Genomic DNA, 16,223 nt, shown 5'->3' on the forward strand with positions numbered 1-16,223 from the left:
CCCATGTAGTATCCTAAACAGTATGTTACATTCAGATTGATACTGGACCAGCATTACTGCTGTTGCGTTGCTGTGCACGCTTCTAACTGCATAATATCTTAGACAATCAACATTTCTTAAGCTAATGTAGTCCGCTTCTGTTGCCGCATTCCAAATATAACCTTAATGATGAGGTTTAATACAAAGATGTTGAAAGCGTTATATCTTTTACTAGCTATATTTTATATTATATTAAAATCAAGCAATAGCAAAAACCATTTAACCTCGTAAGGCCCAAGGTCCTACCTATAGGACTTATTCAGTTCGATGAAATTTAAATAATATTCAATTAGGACAGAGTTGCATTTGTTTTGTTTCGTGCAATTTTCATACAAAATAAAATCTACTGTATTCCGTGCAGTATAGGTTTAGGATTTTTCATTTGTATGGCTGGGCCTTAAGAGGTTAACATGTAGTTTTTATATGTGTTATATATCTATTTAAGTTTCATATACGCTGATTGCTAATGAGAAATATGACCACGTAGTACTCAGCACCTGAAAAATAAATGAAATTTTAACGATATTAAAAAGGTATTGAAGTCTTTCCAAGAATGTTTTTAAAAATTCGGTTATTTAACCCATTTCATGGCACACAACATATTTGTACCATACGTACCGTGGTAAAAGTATTCAAAGTAACTTGCGCATATCTCATAGATGTCAAACAGCATGGCTGTTGGGACCTAAAAATATAAAAATAGAGAAATATGAAAAAAACACATTCGTCTTTACATAGGTGTGATAGGCTGGGAAGGATCAGACTGCGTAACGCTGTAAATCGTACGAATTTTAAATCGGCGGTCTCAAGTTTGAACTACAGCTCGTGACAATGACTGGTACGAAATTTTAATATGATTCATTGAGATATATCTAAGGTCGGGCCTTACGGGCAATAAGAACGGGGCTAGTATAGCGGTGTCACGCACGCGAATTTGAGCCTATCGTACAGTTAGTCTAACGCCACAACGCGATTGGTTGATGAGTTCGCATCACTCGCGTTCGCTTTCTCGCTCAAAGAATTAGTCTTGCGATACAGCGAGGAAATGCTGCTAGTATCTACGGCACCATGCCGCTGGGGGAATGTATTTAGTATTTTATTTTAAGAAGAGCATTATTTATTTTAGATCGAGGTTTTAAGTTTTGTAGATAAAATAAATAAATTTATAATAAAATCTTACCTAACCTAAACGAACACCAAATTAACTAAATGACTACACGACGTTCAGCTATCTGGTTAGACGTTGCGATCAATGACTTCGCTGGTTGTTCTTCAGGAAACTAATTATAGGTACATACCGAAGCAATAACGTATGTATATGGATTGTCCCTAGCTATTGAAAGAACACTGATATCTACTAACATCTTTATCTAAAAGGCACGTGCAACCGAAAAGCAAGCCAAAACATACATAAATGTATAAAGGTAAAATTAGATGACTTAATCTACCCCAATTAAGTAAAGACGAAAGAGATCCCTTGGGACATGTTGTTTTACCGACCTTTACACGTTAAGTTTCTGGCCTGACCTAACCTTGTACAAAATAATATAGTTAAGTAACCACGCGTAGATCTAGAGTTTGCACGACTGATCTGAAATATATGGCAAGTACCGCGGATTTCATACATTTCGGATCCGGATTGCAAACCTAGGGTTAACTCACAATGATAAGAATAATGATTTTGTACGGCATAAGAAGAAGAAGCCCAATGCGCTGGTCAGATCAGATCCGCGACAATGCAAAACCAAGGGTCCATGATGCATTACACACTGCCGGAGACCGCAACAAGTGGTAGGCGTTAGTCCACATGTCCACAAAATAATTCATGGAAGCCACGATCCTCAGCAATGAGGGACACGACACAAGCAGGAGGGCCGTACCATATACATAAGTCACCTGACCATATACTGAATGGGAGATTACCTAAACAAAATACGTATTAAACCGTTTATGAATCTAGCTTTACCTCACAATGATGAAGATAATGATCTTCTGATATCGCGTATCGCCTTCGTACCATAAGTTATGATAAGCAGAGTCCGCGACCCCGGCACTCTGAAACAAATTTAGGAGGTTATATATCACTCATATACTACCAAACCATAGGCCTAGAATTAAGAAAAGTGATTGTAATTATATTTTTGTTTTGACTTTATTTTATTATAAATAAAATAAAATAACTAATAAATATTAACTCTGTTCAGTTTGGAGCTCTGGAATAGCGTTCACATTATTATTGGGGCGAATAAAATATGTACAAAAGGGCATATATTCGTGGGGCTTAAATGTCATTTTAATAAAAAGATATTTTTTCAGAAACAAAAACTCTATAATGGCTCAACCTATCGTGTTCAAAAGAATTGTTCTGGAAAGTATTTGTTAAGCAAAAATGTATTTTTTTATGTTTTTTGTCTGCCCGATCTGTAAGTTAGAGTTTTTTTTTACCATGGAAGCGATTACTTTCAAAAGTATCATTTACTTAATCATTATACATAAATTGTTTATAAACCTTATAATTGTTTTCGAAACCGATTAAATAATGTGCCATAAGTTTTTTACTATTTATCTTTTTACTTTTAGTTTCTCACAAGAGGTATTTTCTAATGGTTGCTTTTTTAAGGCAAGTTTAAAATTACACCATTTACAAAATAATTTATTTTAGATAACGTTAAGAAAAATATTTCAATTTTTTTAGATCTTAGGAGTAAACCTACTTACATAAATTATTTATGCTTTATAAACCTTTATGAAACATGAATTGAACACTGTCTATATGAAGTGCAGCTGTTGTACATTATGTTTTTATAATTGATTAAAAAAAAAAAATTCTATAATAGACAGTATTTATACAAACTAGGTACAAGATACAGTCTAGAAAGGACAAACAGAACAAATGTAAGAAAGAAAGATTAATACAAGGCAGAAGATTCTCGCTTATCCATCGTCTCGCAGAACTTCATAATTTTTAATACAGATCCATCCAACTACTTGCAAATACATCACATTCCGGTGCTGATACGAGGAGCGCGTTAATATATTGTAGAAATCATAATCATATTTAATTATGTATACATATATACAGACTCATATTAAATTCAATTTGATATTTTTTTTAATGAAAGAACATAAAGAGAAGTGAGCTGCAAAAAAAAAAAAAAATATTCAAAGCAATACCGAGACTAAAATATTTAGATTTTATATTTATTTTAGGACATAATTAATTCTTATTTCAATTCGGGTGTCTATCCACTCCCCAACCTACTGAACAACTTAGTTGCAGTAATTTGTTTACTTACAAAGTGGCGAGTGGCAGTAAGAGTTCTTTATGTCTAGTTGACAGCGCGGCGAGACTGCGGTCCCTTATGACAACTTCCTTTAAGTTTATTTTAGTTGGTGATGGCTTCGGACACCATATCTAGTTTAGTTTAATTTGTTATTTTTGATACATGTCATTTCTATATGATATTACTATATGAAATGGAACGCATTAATTAACGACAGTAGATAGGGTAGCTTTTTGAATATGTTTGACATTTATAAAAGCCAGTTGAAGGTAGATCGATTCGATGGGCCCGTATGCGCAAGCTCGTTCAACGTGATAAACAGAAACTCGTTCAAACTGTCGATTTGTGTTCTCAAAACCCTCGTTGGAGCCACCATAGCATCAGCTCGCTAATGAAGAGCGTCGGTACTGACCCAGCTGTTCGTCGTACAGAGACGGGGTGAGTTGGCTTTCGATTGATTCGCTTTCACTGGCATTCGATTGCTTTTGTCTCCAATTAAACACTTTCCCTACTCGGGGGCGATTGTACAGTTGGGTTTAATTAAAAAAAATATTTATAGATATTAAAATTTTATTCTTTTGAAACTTCAATGTCTACAAACATTTCATCATCATATTGTCCTGGCCGGTTTCGACCACGGCGACTGTTGTCGTACTGATTAATGAGACCGACGTTCGTGAGCTCTCAGGTGGCTGACATAACCGATTTTAGCAGCAAATGTACGGCCACATTTACTGCAGGTCAGCACCCCTCCAACAAAATTGTAATTGATGACCGCAGTTGGTCGGGCCTTAAACTCGTCACGTTTCGCATCGAGTTCATTCCGCCTCTGCTCTTCGAAGGCTTGCACTTTAGTCCTCACTTCGAGCTTTAAGATACGACAAAAATTTACTAAAGAAACGATATAGATTGGATATGTCAGTGTCAAAAGTGAAGCTTCTGTTTCAATAAATGTCACTTTTGATACTGACATATCTAATCCATATCGTATCGATAGTCATAAGGTTAAAAGTACCTATTGTGCTCGCAATTATAGGATCAGATTGTGTGAATTTCAGTTTTATGGAACTTACTGCTCCAGACAGTAACTCTGCATAATAGCATAGGTTGAATATAGGTATCATGGAGGCAACAACACCAACAAAGTTATTTGCCATTTCTGGAAGATCCCGCGCGATCTGTAAAATAATTACGTATTCATCATAAGTTACAAAAATCTACAAGTCGAAAGCGGACAGTCACCTGGCCGCTTCATCAGATAAACGTAGTCCCCATTTTCCCCTCTGGATATTAACATTATTAAATTAATAAAGGGTAATTAACACTGGAACAGAATAATAAATAACATGTGTATCATGGAATTCATGGCGTTAGTATTTACCTAAAAGTTAACTTTATGAACGCATCCCTCACCGGGCCGGTAACGTGTATAATAAAATATATCCTGGAATCCCTTTTGATTTTTTTTAAATACTACTTCGGTGGAAAACAAGCATACGGCCCGCCTGATGGTAAGCAGTCTCCGTAGTCTCCTATGTACACTTGCAACTCCAGAGGAGTTACATGCGCGTTGCCAACCTTACCCCCCGACCCTCGTTGAGCTCAGGCAACCTTACTCACCGGCAGGAATACAACACTATGAGTAGGGTCTAGTGTTATTTGTTCTGTTCTCTTTTAACTCGTCGGCGACAAATAGCAAATTGTACACAATCATTTTTTTATATAATAAAAAGAACTAGGTGTCAATAGTTGACGTATATTTATTAATGAAATCAAAATATTTTATTCGTAATCAAACAAAGCTAATCCGCTACATGTTTAGTTAAAACACAAAGGTAATCCGCACAAGCATCATCACAAACTTATTCTACATTAATACATATTATACTAAAATATCCTATAAATTCTGCAAAGCTTCGTCAAAAAGAATGTCTTCTTTGCTCTACTTAAAATAATGTACTCCTTAATTATAAACGGCATTAATAGACCATTTAAGCCCATGTACATAATGTTTAGTAATTACAAGACGGGAATCTACTGCATAATGTCCCTTGGGCGTATTTGTTAGTTACGTGCCTACCTGATAGTGTTTGTATAGGCCAAAATAGCCTACGTATGGTACTATAGATACATAAATAGCTACATAAATGCGAAGCAGATTAGTAGATCCACAAAATATACAATGTGTTATAATGTTGTAAAAGTCTGTAAATAATAAAATTGCCTCTCGAATTATTTTAGTTACCGTTAGAAATATTAAATTAAAGGATCGTAGACACCCGCAGCGAAAAAAACGTCTTGCATTTTCATCATAATACTGCATTTTGCTGTCATAGTAAGACGAGACGCGTCAACGTTTTTTACATTGCGGTATGATTCTTAATTCTTTAAAGACACATAATTTCCTGGATATGACTGATTGGTATCCTAGGGAAGGAGACAGAAAAAATTATAGACCTCTACGAAGATGGGAAGATGAGCTATTGCTGGTGCCACTTGGCAGAGGAAAGCCCATGATCGGGAACTTTGGAGAAACTTGGGGGAGGCCTATGCTGGAAAGCAAGACAATCTTGAGTCAGATGTCTGAGAGTAAAAATAATAATAGATGATTTTAATTTAAGTAAAGGGAAACATGTAAGATGAAATAAGATGAACTAAGATGTGTCATTTATATTTTGTAAAAATAGTTTTTAAGATCGTTCAATAAAGGTTTATTGAATTGAATTGAATTCACATTCCGTCATAAAGATGCGTAACGTTTCCTGTATAACTACTACTTTACTTTTCTCACCTTAGCAACAAAACCAAAGAAACAAATAGTTATGGTAGCGAAAAGCAGATTGAAGAAGATCATGCGATTAAAAATGTCGTCTAGAAGCTCGGACAACCTGAAAAATAAACAAAATTGATACAGAATTTGTATAAATTAAAGCGAATGAACGCTAAAAAATAATGTACAAATAAAAATTAATGACTCTTATCTTACAGGTTATTAGGTTTTTAAAAATTATATAAAATGTACCATCGATAACACCCATTTAAAAACGTGATCAAATAAGAGTCTCTTTTTGTCAGTTGAAAGATAGAAAACGATGTCACATAGACAAATACAACCATAATAGACGTGCTTAATTAACTAATATACGAAAAGCAGCATTCCCAATGCTCTGCTTAATATTTTTAGCACTTTGCAAAGACCGTTCATACATGATAAGTGAGATGTTAGAATGGAGGAAAAATATGTCTTTCTTTTAATTCTTATTTCAAAGAAAAAAAAATTACTTTATTAAAGTCTGATGTCTTCTTATAACTTCTTGGATATTCGGTCCATCTTCATCCGCGCGAACTTCGTTTTCATTGCTGTCCTCTTCAAAATAATCAATAGCATCATCATCTTCATTGTTAGAATAAGATAGCGTTCTGCCAATATGGTCCTTATAGCTTGTATTTTCAGAGTGTTCTAAGATTGGTTTCGCGTGGAGCATTTCTTCGCGAAGCAACTCAAACTCAGTGGCGAGGTGTGAGCATAAAGTGATCATTAAAAACTCGACGCCGAGATACATGTATATTAAATGAAGCACTGTGAAAACGGTAATACATAAATGATGATTTTTTTTTACCTATATGCAAAGCAAACAACACTTATTTTTAATTAAGTTTCCCACATGCATTACTGGTATATTTCTGAAACAACGAGCGTCCAAATAAAATTAATACAACTTCGAAATTAAACTTTAAAATTTTATATGTAGCAATAAATTTTATCTCACTTGAATTCTGAAAGATATTTATGATTTTCACCATCAAATTGCCTTGAAGGTGCCATAGCATTGCGTTGTTATCCTGACTAGATTATATTATGCAAAATTTGATCTCAATGTGATACAACGAATCGAATCAAAACATTCTTAGATTTTTATTTATTTATTATTGCACAAAATAAAAACTTAGTGTTCGAACTTAATGCTACCAGTCAACCTTAGGGCAAAGCAGAAAAGATTATAGTGATGCATTAGAGAAACAAAATAAATTTAAAAATTATAAGAATCTCTTATAATGCATACAATACACATATATAAATTACATAGATTTTTTGTCAAAAAGGAAGTAGTACTACTACAAAGTAGTCAAAATTGTACTAAAGATAGTTCTAAAATACCCACTACTGTAGGATTCCCAAAAGTACGTCCCTAAATAGACCATCCAATTCCTCTTTGCGTCATACGGTAGGCTGCATAGGAAGGGGAACAGTAGTTGGTCCTGTCCCAGCACAAAATTACGGAATAGAGTCTCGAATAATGGCACCAGAATGTACTGCCATGTGCCTGTGATGTTCATCCAGTAGAACACTGAAATTTTAAATCAAGTTTTACAGCATTAATAAGAGAAATTAAATCAATTTTAAGCAATAATACGTTTTTATCAAGAGAACAATAAATTACAACATAAAAAAAACAGTTTTTATAGCAAAGTATATGCTTGGCAGAAAGGGCAATGTTAAATTTAATCCTCCACAATGCAGATGCTGGAGGGCGTAAGTGAAAGATGCGTGCAATATTTTTAAACACGTTAAGTACCCAAAGTACCTAATGCACCTAAAGTAGTTAGTTGTACTGTAAGTTATTTCCAGTTTCATCGCAAACTATAACCGCCCGTAAATGTAAAAAAAATAACCAATATCAATATGCCTAATATATGTTTCATTTTATTACCTGCATTACAAAGATTCAGCCTCTTCAGCATAACCCCTTTCTTCATAAGCTGGGTTTTGGTCAGACCAGTGGTCCTCCACATGGACCCAAGTTCATCAATTACTGTTTTGGCCTTTGACAAATTTGAAACAATCACTATTCCCTTCATTGCACCTGTGACAACACGTCCTTATTATGTTTTTTTGCTATTTGGACACATATACCTTATTTATTTATTTATTTATTTAAAATTTGATTCAGGCAACAAGGCCCATATTACAAATACCTTACAGACTAACATACATATACATTCTATAAAATTACTACTAAACACTATTTAGGTGACAAAACGGCGTGGCACCGTTGAATCGGCTGCTCTTGCTCTTGTGTCGGATTCGGCAGTTTACCCCGGAACCTCCGAAACACGACACCCTTCGGCCAGAAGTCGGCGCATTCGATGGTCCCCTGCAGCGGTCGCGGCACGCGCACAACAAAACAGTTGAAATGCACGTAGTGGCGCGATCGAAGCTGGAACACCCTCAGCGTGTAGCCGGTCTTCTGGTGTACATACTCCACCACTTCAGCAGCCGTGGCGGTGTGATGCAAGCGCAATACGTACAGCGCCTTACTCGGTGTAGCAATCCGCAAGCCAGAATTAGCCGGTTCGGCAGTACCACACTGAGTCTTACAAGAAACATGTTTTTCAAAAAGGATTTTTGTACAAATTCCTTGCATTTAACATTTTTATTTGAGAAAGCCAATAATAAATATATTCCCGTACTGTTTTTACTCCTACGTACAAGGCTAAACCAGGGATCGGAAACCGGTATTTTTTGTATGGGAACGAAAACGGTATTTTTTCGTTCTTTGTTAATTATTTCATTCCTAATCGGGCAATCTAATAATACGTCTTTTTCTAAAAACACAACTGAGTCCTACATTTTGAGTATAAAATAAACCGACATAATTATATGGTTATTTCGATGTTTTTGCAAAAAACCGGTTCCGATCCCTGGGCTAAACATTTCTGAGCAAATTGGATAAATCATTTATCATTTTCTGTTTCGAAATTTTACTAATTTCAATAAACATGAAAATAATTGCTTTCTATCTTCGTAGATAGGTATTTAATTAATTTCAGACTGCATAGGTACACTTTGAGAACGTAAGCTTGGGATAAAAATGAAACAGTAAAAAATAAAATGCATATGATTTTGTATGCTTTAAGCGCAAGTAAATTTGCTGTAACAATGAAAATATAGGTCATCCCGTAAATGCTTTTTGCAGAGAAATAAAGCGATTATGTATAATGTGAATATTATTCAATAAAATCCTAATTCGGCACTGGTATATCTAGTCTTCATTTAAAGATTAATATAGTCATGTCCCGTTTATATTTAGAAACGTATCTAGTTTTATTTTTACCACTTATATCATGGAAACACCCTTTTCAAAAGCCAACCCACAGACAGACAAGGGACGTATACCGCAGCTTAGATTATTTCTAATATATAACTTATGTCATCGAAAGTGGAACCTATTACACTATTCCAGTATTTTTCTATTAATTATGTTGTTAAATCCTCCGCTCCACATTAATTTAGTACTTGATTTCATTTGATTTCTGTGCTTCTAACTGACGCGATATTAGAACAATACAGAGTCTCCATATTGTAACTCATTGTAACTAGACATGAAAGTAGATTTTATTTTGAATATATTAAACAATTTGAGTATATATTATTCGTTAAGTCTTAATACGAATCGTTATAGTTATTTATTGCCTTTCTAACGACATATTAGAGAAAAATAAAAATATATTTTTTATGGTAGAGGAGGCAAACGAGCAGACGGATCACCTGATGGTAAGCGATTACCTCCGCCCATGGGCACTTGCAACACCAGAGGGGTTGTAAGTGCATTGCCGGCCTTAAAGATGGGAGTACGCTCTTTTCTTGAAGGTTTGAAGGTCGTATCGGTCCGGAAATACCGCAGGCGACAGTTCATTCCACAGTTTAGCAGTGCGAGGCAGAAAGTTCCTGGAAAAACGCACAGTTGAGGACTGCCAACCATCTAAGTGGTGAGGATGGAAATGTTGTCCCGTAGGGCGATGGCGAACAGAAGCGGCAGGGATTAATCCGAACAAATCCTCGGAGCACTCCCCGCTTTACATGCGATAGAAAATGCAGAGCGAGGCCACATCTCTACGCAGCGCCAAGGAGTCAAGCCGATCCGAAATACGCTGGCAATCGACAATTTGACTTTGATTTCGAATTTGAGAAGTAAGGCATCAAATGTTCAATAAATTATACTCTGTTCTTAGGGATTCCGTAATCATGATTAACCGTTTTTGAATTATCGCAGTCTTCTCTTCGTAGTAAAAAGACGTATAAAGCGCATCTTATTATTATGCGGATCTCACTAGGAAAATTTTATGATTTAACAAGGAAATTTTCTTAAATGTGATCTAAAACAAAGTTAAGTTTAATGATCACATTTTATATGTTAAGTGCTCCATCCAAAACTTTGCGCATGGAGCATTTATGAGTACTCCGGTTTTGAAAATTGGTTAAATACTCATAGTGTTGTGTTCCTGCCGGTGAGTAAGGTTGCCAGAGCTCAACGACGGGGGGGAATTTAGGGTCGGCAACGCGCATGTTACTCCTCTGGAGTTGCAGGCGTACATAGGCTACGGAGACTGCTTACCATCAGGCGGGCCTTATGCTTGTTTGCCTGCGACGTAGTATAAAATAAAAAAATACGTTTTATTTTTTTAAATTACGTGTTAATTTAGGTACAACTTTTTTATATATAACGGTGTAACAAACGCCCACCCGACCAAGGATTAACACAATTTTAGACTCTCGTCGGCGTTGATGTAATATTGTTTTACTGTTATTGTGTTGTTATTGGGCAGGCTTGTTTGTCGCCACTTTCTAAGTAAACAAAATACTTAAGCTTCACCGAAGATTGATTCATGAATGCGAAGTACCGTGGGACCTTGATTAGATTTGATGTTGTGAGTTTAAATTTAAATATACCAGGGGCCAGGGGCGCTACTGCGTAAAACGAAAATCAAAATATCATTTGCCTCTCTATCGACCGAGAGGCGGATAAAGAAATTTCCGTTTTTATTTTTCACATTAGGGTATCTGAATACAGTCAGAAGGTTTTTATGGTCGTTTTTTAATGATATACGTAATTTGTATTCTACAAAGGGAAATCTTAGTACAACAAGCGCTATTTTGTACAAATGTATCGTTTTAAAAAGGACAAAAAGTTATTATTAATTAGAAATATAGGTAAAAAACGTACTTTTTCTACTATGAATCACTGAATAATAATAAGGAGTCCACTACTCGACCCTACTGGGTCCGCTTATTATCCGTTGTGTAAACATAAAATTAAAATCATTGAAATTCGATAGATATAGACAAATATTTCTTAAATGAGAATATTAAAAATCAATCGACAGTTTAGAAAATTAAAAAAATAGCTTACCTAATAAAAAAAAAAAATTTTTGGCATTTTTCTAACGTTATGCTAAGAACTTTCATAGTTTTTGCTCTTTTTTTTTAAACCATTCAACGACGCGTATGTCATGTTTAGCAATTTTTTTTATTTGAATTCTAAACAACATATACTGTGTTGAATCATAAAACGTGCATATGACTAGTTCATACATTAAATAGAATATACATTTTGTATAGTAAATTCATACAAAAAAAATCTTATATTAAATTAATGAATTCTATACCAATAAAAATTCGTTGAGCTCTCGCAACCAGGGATCGGAACCGGTTTTTTGCAAAAACTTCGAATTATTTTATATTTCGGTTTATTTTATACTCCAAATTTATAGTTGTGTTTTCAGATAACGACTTCGTATTATTAGATTGCCTAATTAGAAATGAAGTAATTAACGAAGAACAAAAAAATACCGTTTTCGTTCCCATACAAAAAATACCGGTTTTCGATCCCTGCTCGCAACCTTACTCACCGGCAGGAGCACAGCACTATGAGTAGGGTCTAAAAGATTGAAAAATTACAAACTAGATTTCTAAAGCTATTAGTTAACAATAAAACTAAAAACAAATATAAAAATGATTATTACAAGTTATTTAAAATATGTAAAATTCTTCCGGAAACCCTAAGACACAAATATATATTTTTAGTTAGACAACATGGCAATCAAGAGGGTAACGTATCTCAATTGAGCCATAATCATGGCACCAGGTCCATAGCTGCAGATAAGTATACTGTAAGCAATTACTATGGGGACAGGCTCATCGAGAAGCGCTTACCATACTTACTCAACGCCTTGCTTGCAACTATCAGACAGGAGAAAAAGAAAAATAAATTTAAAAGAGCTTTGTTCCAACATTACCTTGATAGCATTTGACACATACCTATCCAATTTTTGCCTCAACAATTAATTAGATTTAAGACTTTATAATTATCATGTATTACCTAATCTAGTATAGACCCACGAATCCCACAGTCAAACTGTGCAAACAGTTTTGTGGGAGTTGTATTTAATATTAAGTCAGTATTCATTGTATTTTATTGAAATAAAATAATAAATAGTGTTAATTGGCTGCGGTTTTCAGTAAGGTGGAGGAACTTCCCCAGTTGGGCTCTGCTCTAGATCTGGAAGACATCCTCTGTGCTGTGCCCCACCACACAAAGCGAGATGACATTCGCAATGCCCATATCTCTCTTTTGTATTTGTTTAAATATCCATTGCTAAAGCTATTTCACCCTCAACTGTCGTTCTAAACCAAATCCACAATTTAGTTCTCCCCATTGTCATATTCAGTGCCAGAACTTGCCATCATAATTTCATCCTTAACATGGACAGCAGCACTTACAAATTAGAGACCTCTCTGTCCTGGACAGCTACCTTTGTTAACCACCAATGTATCTTGATCTTTAAGTTCTAATACTTCAAAGGTAAATATGGGTCTTAATATACTGGCGTTTTCCAAGTTCCTTTGTATTCCGTCGGATATGTCTCAAAGGATATTACTCGGACACCTGAGTGCGAAGCAGATTAATTCGGTAAGGGATTGGTCCGAATACCAATCACTTGCAGTGGTCATAAGCAGGTTAGTAAGAATTTAAATCTGGGTTGGAACATTTGAAATGGAGATTCTGACAGATTTAATCTTAAAATTAAAGCTCCTCTACTAATCAACACGTTTAAGACGAAAGTGGACGACCGCGCGAAAACGCCTTTCAATAAAAAAAAGTGGTCCCCATTTCCCTCTCTGGATGTTAAAATTATAGAAAAAAAATTACACAGTTGTAAATCAACAACTTTTGTTTGATTTTTCTCCGTTCATTCATTATTATCACACTTAGGAGCATTTCGAAATTTGTATGGAGTTAATTATTTAAACGAGTTCAAAATAAGGAGGAACATGCCGTGCGAGTTACTAAAAACACGTGAGTGAAATCCGTATTTTTAGTTTAATTTAAGGAAGTTCTCAATTCGTCGGAATCATTTTTTATGTATGTTCCCCGATTACTTGAATACACCTGAACCAATTTGGATTTGGATTTTTCGTGTAAAAGGGTTTACTTCCTAGGTGGCCCCATTTAAATTTTATCAAAATCGGTGAAGCAATTTTTGAAGAATAAATAAAATCTCAAAAATTTATACATTGATCATATTGTCATTTATTCTGAAACTTCGATGTCTCCTTGGAGCAGTGCGTTTAGTTGGCCTACCCTTATTATAAAAAAATATCTTTTCACTAAAAAGTAAAAAAAATATTTTGAAATAAAACAAAACACTTTTAAAAAAACATCCAGGAACTAAAAAGTAAAAAAAAATTGGTATTAACATACAATTTTCTGATATGTTTGAAGGCGGTGCCAAGCCAAATAGGTCCCTCGTTACACATCGCGCATCAGATTGAACGCTCGAGCTTGGAGGGGAGGCTCGTGCTGGGCAATATGGGCAAACACGTGCGGGGGACCTATTTGGCTTGGCACCAACTTCAAGAGAAATCGTATGTTAATACTTATTATTTTATAGTTTTTAGTTCCTACCCTGGATGTTTTTTCGCTCCTAACTTTTAAAATAATCAAAAAATCTAAAAAAAGTTACACTTAACTACCTATACATCAGATTGTATAAAAATATTTTCCATAAATATCAAAATCCAGAGAGGAAAATGGGGACTACGTTTGTATGGAGAAGTGGTCGTGCACTACCTCCTTAATACAATTTTGAGCGACACATTGAGGTGTTTAGTTTATGATATAATTATAATATCCCAGTTATGGTGGATTTAAATTTTTGACTATTAAAACACAAAAAAGCGCTGGTGGCCTAACGGTAAGAGCGTGCGACTTGCAATCCGGAGGTCGCGGGTTCAAATTCCGGCTCGTACCAATGAGTTTTTCGGAACTTATGTACGAAATATCATTTGATATTTACCAGTCTCTTTTCGGTGAAGGAGAACATCGGTCAGGTTTCGGTGAGGAAACCGGACTAATCCTAACAAGGCCTAGTTTACCCTCTGGGTTGGAAGGTCAGATGGCAGTCGCTTTCGTAAAAACTAGTGCCTTCGCCAAATCTTGGGATTATTTGTCAAGCGGACCCCAGGCTCCCATGAGCCGTGGCAAAATGCCGGGCCAACGCGAGGAAGAAGAAAGAGACTTATTAGAACATTTCTCAAAACCTAATTTTGTTAGAATAACCTTAATTAATGTACGACTATCTTTTAGGGCGCGGCTACACATATCGGGATTCGGGGAATATACGTGATGGCTTCTCTTGTTACCCAAGGAAAATGAAAGAGACGCCATCACGAATATTCACCGAATCCTTACAGTACATGTCTGGCCGCACGGTGATATTTAGAAGAGTATTTAATCACTTCTTTGTTTACGGAATGAAATTCAGTTCTAAAATAATTATACTGATATCTTAAAATAACTTAAATTGAAGTACCTACCTAAACTCAAACGCGGCTTCTGATTTGTCTTAATAAAAATATTTGTAACTTCGCATAGCTAAACGATATTAATTTTTTTTTACTTGTAAAACAACTTAAAATTGAATTTCAACTGGAGTAGGTACTTACCTTGCGTGGCAACTATAAAAATAGGTAACAGGTTCGCCAACTCGTAAAACCCCAATTCTCCAGTGAAAACTTTCTTGAAACTTACTACCAATGAAGAATAAAAAGTAACGTAGAAAACAACCAACGCTAAAATTCGCAATTTCCCCCGAATTTTACTTTCATTGTAAATCGAAATATTGGACTTTGCCAACAAATCAAAGCAAATTGCGAAAGGTTTTGAAAACTCTGACGCGAAATCTTTTAAATGTTCCATTGTGTGATAAAAAGTTAAGTGTCCAGTAAAAGTTGATGTTATGACCGGGTGAGACTTAAGCCACATCATTTTATATTATAAAATGGAGGCCACATTAAAAATACATTACTTTATGTTGAGCCATCATACAGAATCAGAGAGTGGGAACTTTTATAAATAATGATCATTTCGCACTGGCAAATAAAATTTAGAAATAAAATATTAATGGTTTATAAATTCAACAGTTCAGCATGCTGTAGTATTCAATTCTGCCAACTTAACACTCAAAAACAAAAAAAATGGGTCATAATTATAAAAAAATAAATAACCCTGGTTGAATGATTTTGGTATTTTAAGGTAATTTCACAAAGTCTGAGTAAAGTATTGGATAGCTATTTAACAAATAAATTAACTGCCAGATAAAACTACCTGCAAAACTAAGCACTTTATGTACCAGTGAAGCTTTTTTGAAATGCCAACGATGACTTTATTGGTCAGATTATTGGCAAGTAGCTTATTCAGGACTTTACGTAGATATTGTGAAACAGATCCTTTAAATTAAAAAAATACTATTGCCTTCTAAAGGTATCTAATGCCTTCACTTCGCAACACAAAAAAAGGTTTGTGTATTTATTACTTATTACAAAAGACGTTTTTTATTTTTTACGAAGACTAACTTCGGAACCCTTAAAGTTTTACATGCATTATTGAATTATTTGCAACAAAATAACAAGACACGACATGCTATAATTTTGCTGCAACTGTCACAGTCACCTCTTTGAAGTATATAAATTATATGATATCAATCCACTTCTTTAAGTTTATATAATGTAATAAATATAAATATTCGTTACTGATTGATGACACTGAACATATCGCG

At 34.9% G+C, this 16,223-nt stretch overlaps 1 protein-coding gene across 3 annotated transcripts; it reads right to left on the reverse strand.

Annotated features, from left to right (window-relative positions):
- Nucleotides 1-135: 135 nt before the first annotated feature.
- On the reverse strand, nt 136-15,904 carry LOC133525607 (putative odorant receptor 92a). 3 transcript variants are annotated; one of them, XM_061861924.1, is made up of 10 exons: nt 15,112-15,904; nt 8,036-8,188; nt 7,487-7,672; nt 6,606-6,903; nt 6,115-6,211; nt 4,397-4,501; nt 2,006-2,094; nt 658-724; nt 450-536; nt 136-263 (listed from the first exon to the last, which is right to left on the reverse strand). In XM_061861924.1, exons 1-9 carry the CDS (start codon nt 15,431-15,433, stop codon nt 480-482), a joined length of 1,374 nt encoding a protein of 457 aa, XP_061717908.1. In that variant the 5' UTR covers nt 15,434-15,904; the 3' UTR covers nt 136-263; nt 450-479. The 3 variants fall into 3 exon arrangements, with proteins under 3 accessions (XP_061717908.1, XP_061717907.1, XP_061717909.1); XM_061861923.1 differs by lacking the exon at nt 136-263 and having other exon boundaries at nt 276-536; XM_061861925.1 differs by lacking the exons at nt 136-263; nt 4,397-4,501 and having other exon boundaries at nt 278-536.
- Between the last annotated feature and the right edge of the window lie 319 nt (nt 15,905-16,223).

This window comes from Cydia pomonella, chromosome 15 (assembly GCF_033807575.1).
Source record: "Cydia pomonella isolate Wapato2018A chromosome 15, ilCydPomo1, whole genome shotgun sequence".
Classification (NCBI taxonomy): Eukaryota; Metazoa; Arthropoda; class Insecta; order Lepidoptera; family Tortricidae; genus Cydia; species Cydia pomonella.

Excerpts from the sequence above, each read along its gene's own strand:
- LOC133525607 (XM_061861924.1), bottom strand. The coding sequence starts at position 15,433 with ATGATGTGGCTTAAGTCTCACCCGGTCATAACATCAACTTTTACTGGA. Across the intron at positions 4,502-6,114 it reads TCTTTGGTTTTGTTGCTAAG|ATCGCGCGGGATCTTCCAGA; the intron begins GTGAGAAAAGTA and ends ATTATTTTACAG. Across the intron at positions 537-657 it reads CTTTGAATACTTTTACCACG|GTGCTGAGTACTACGTGGTC; the intron begins GTACGTATGGTA and ends TTTATTTTTCAG.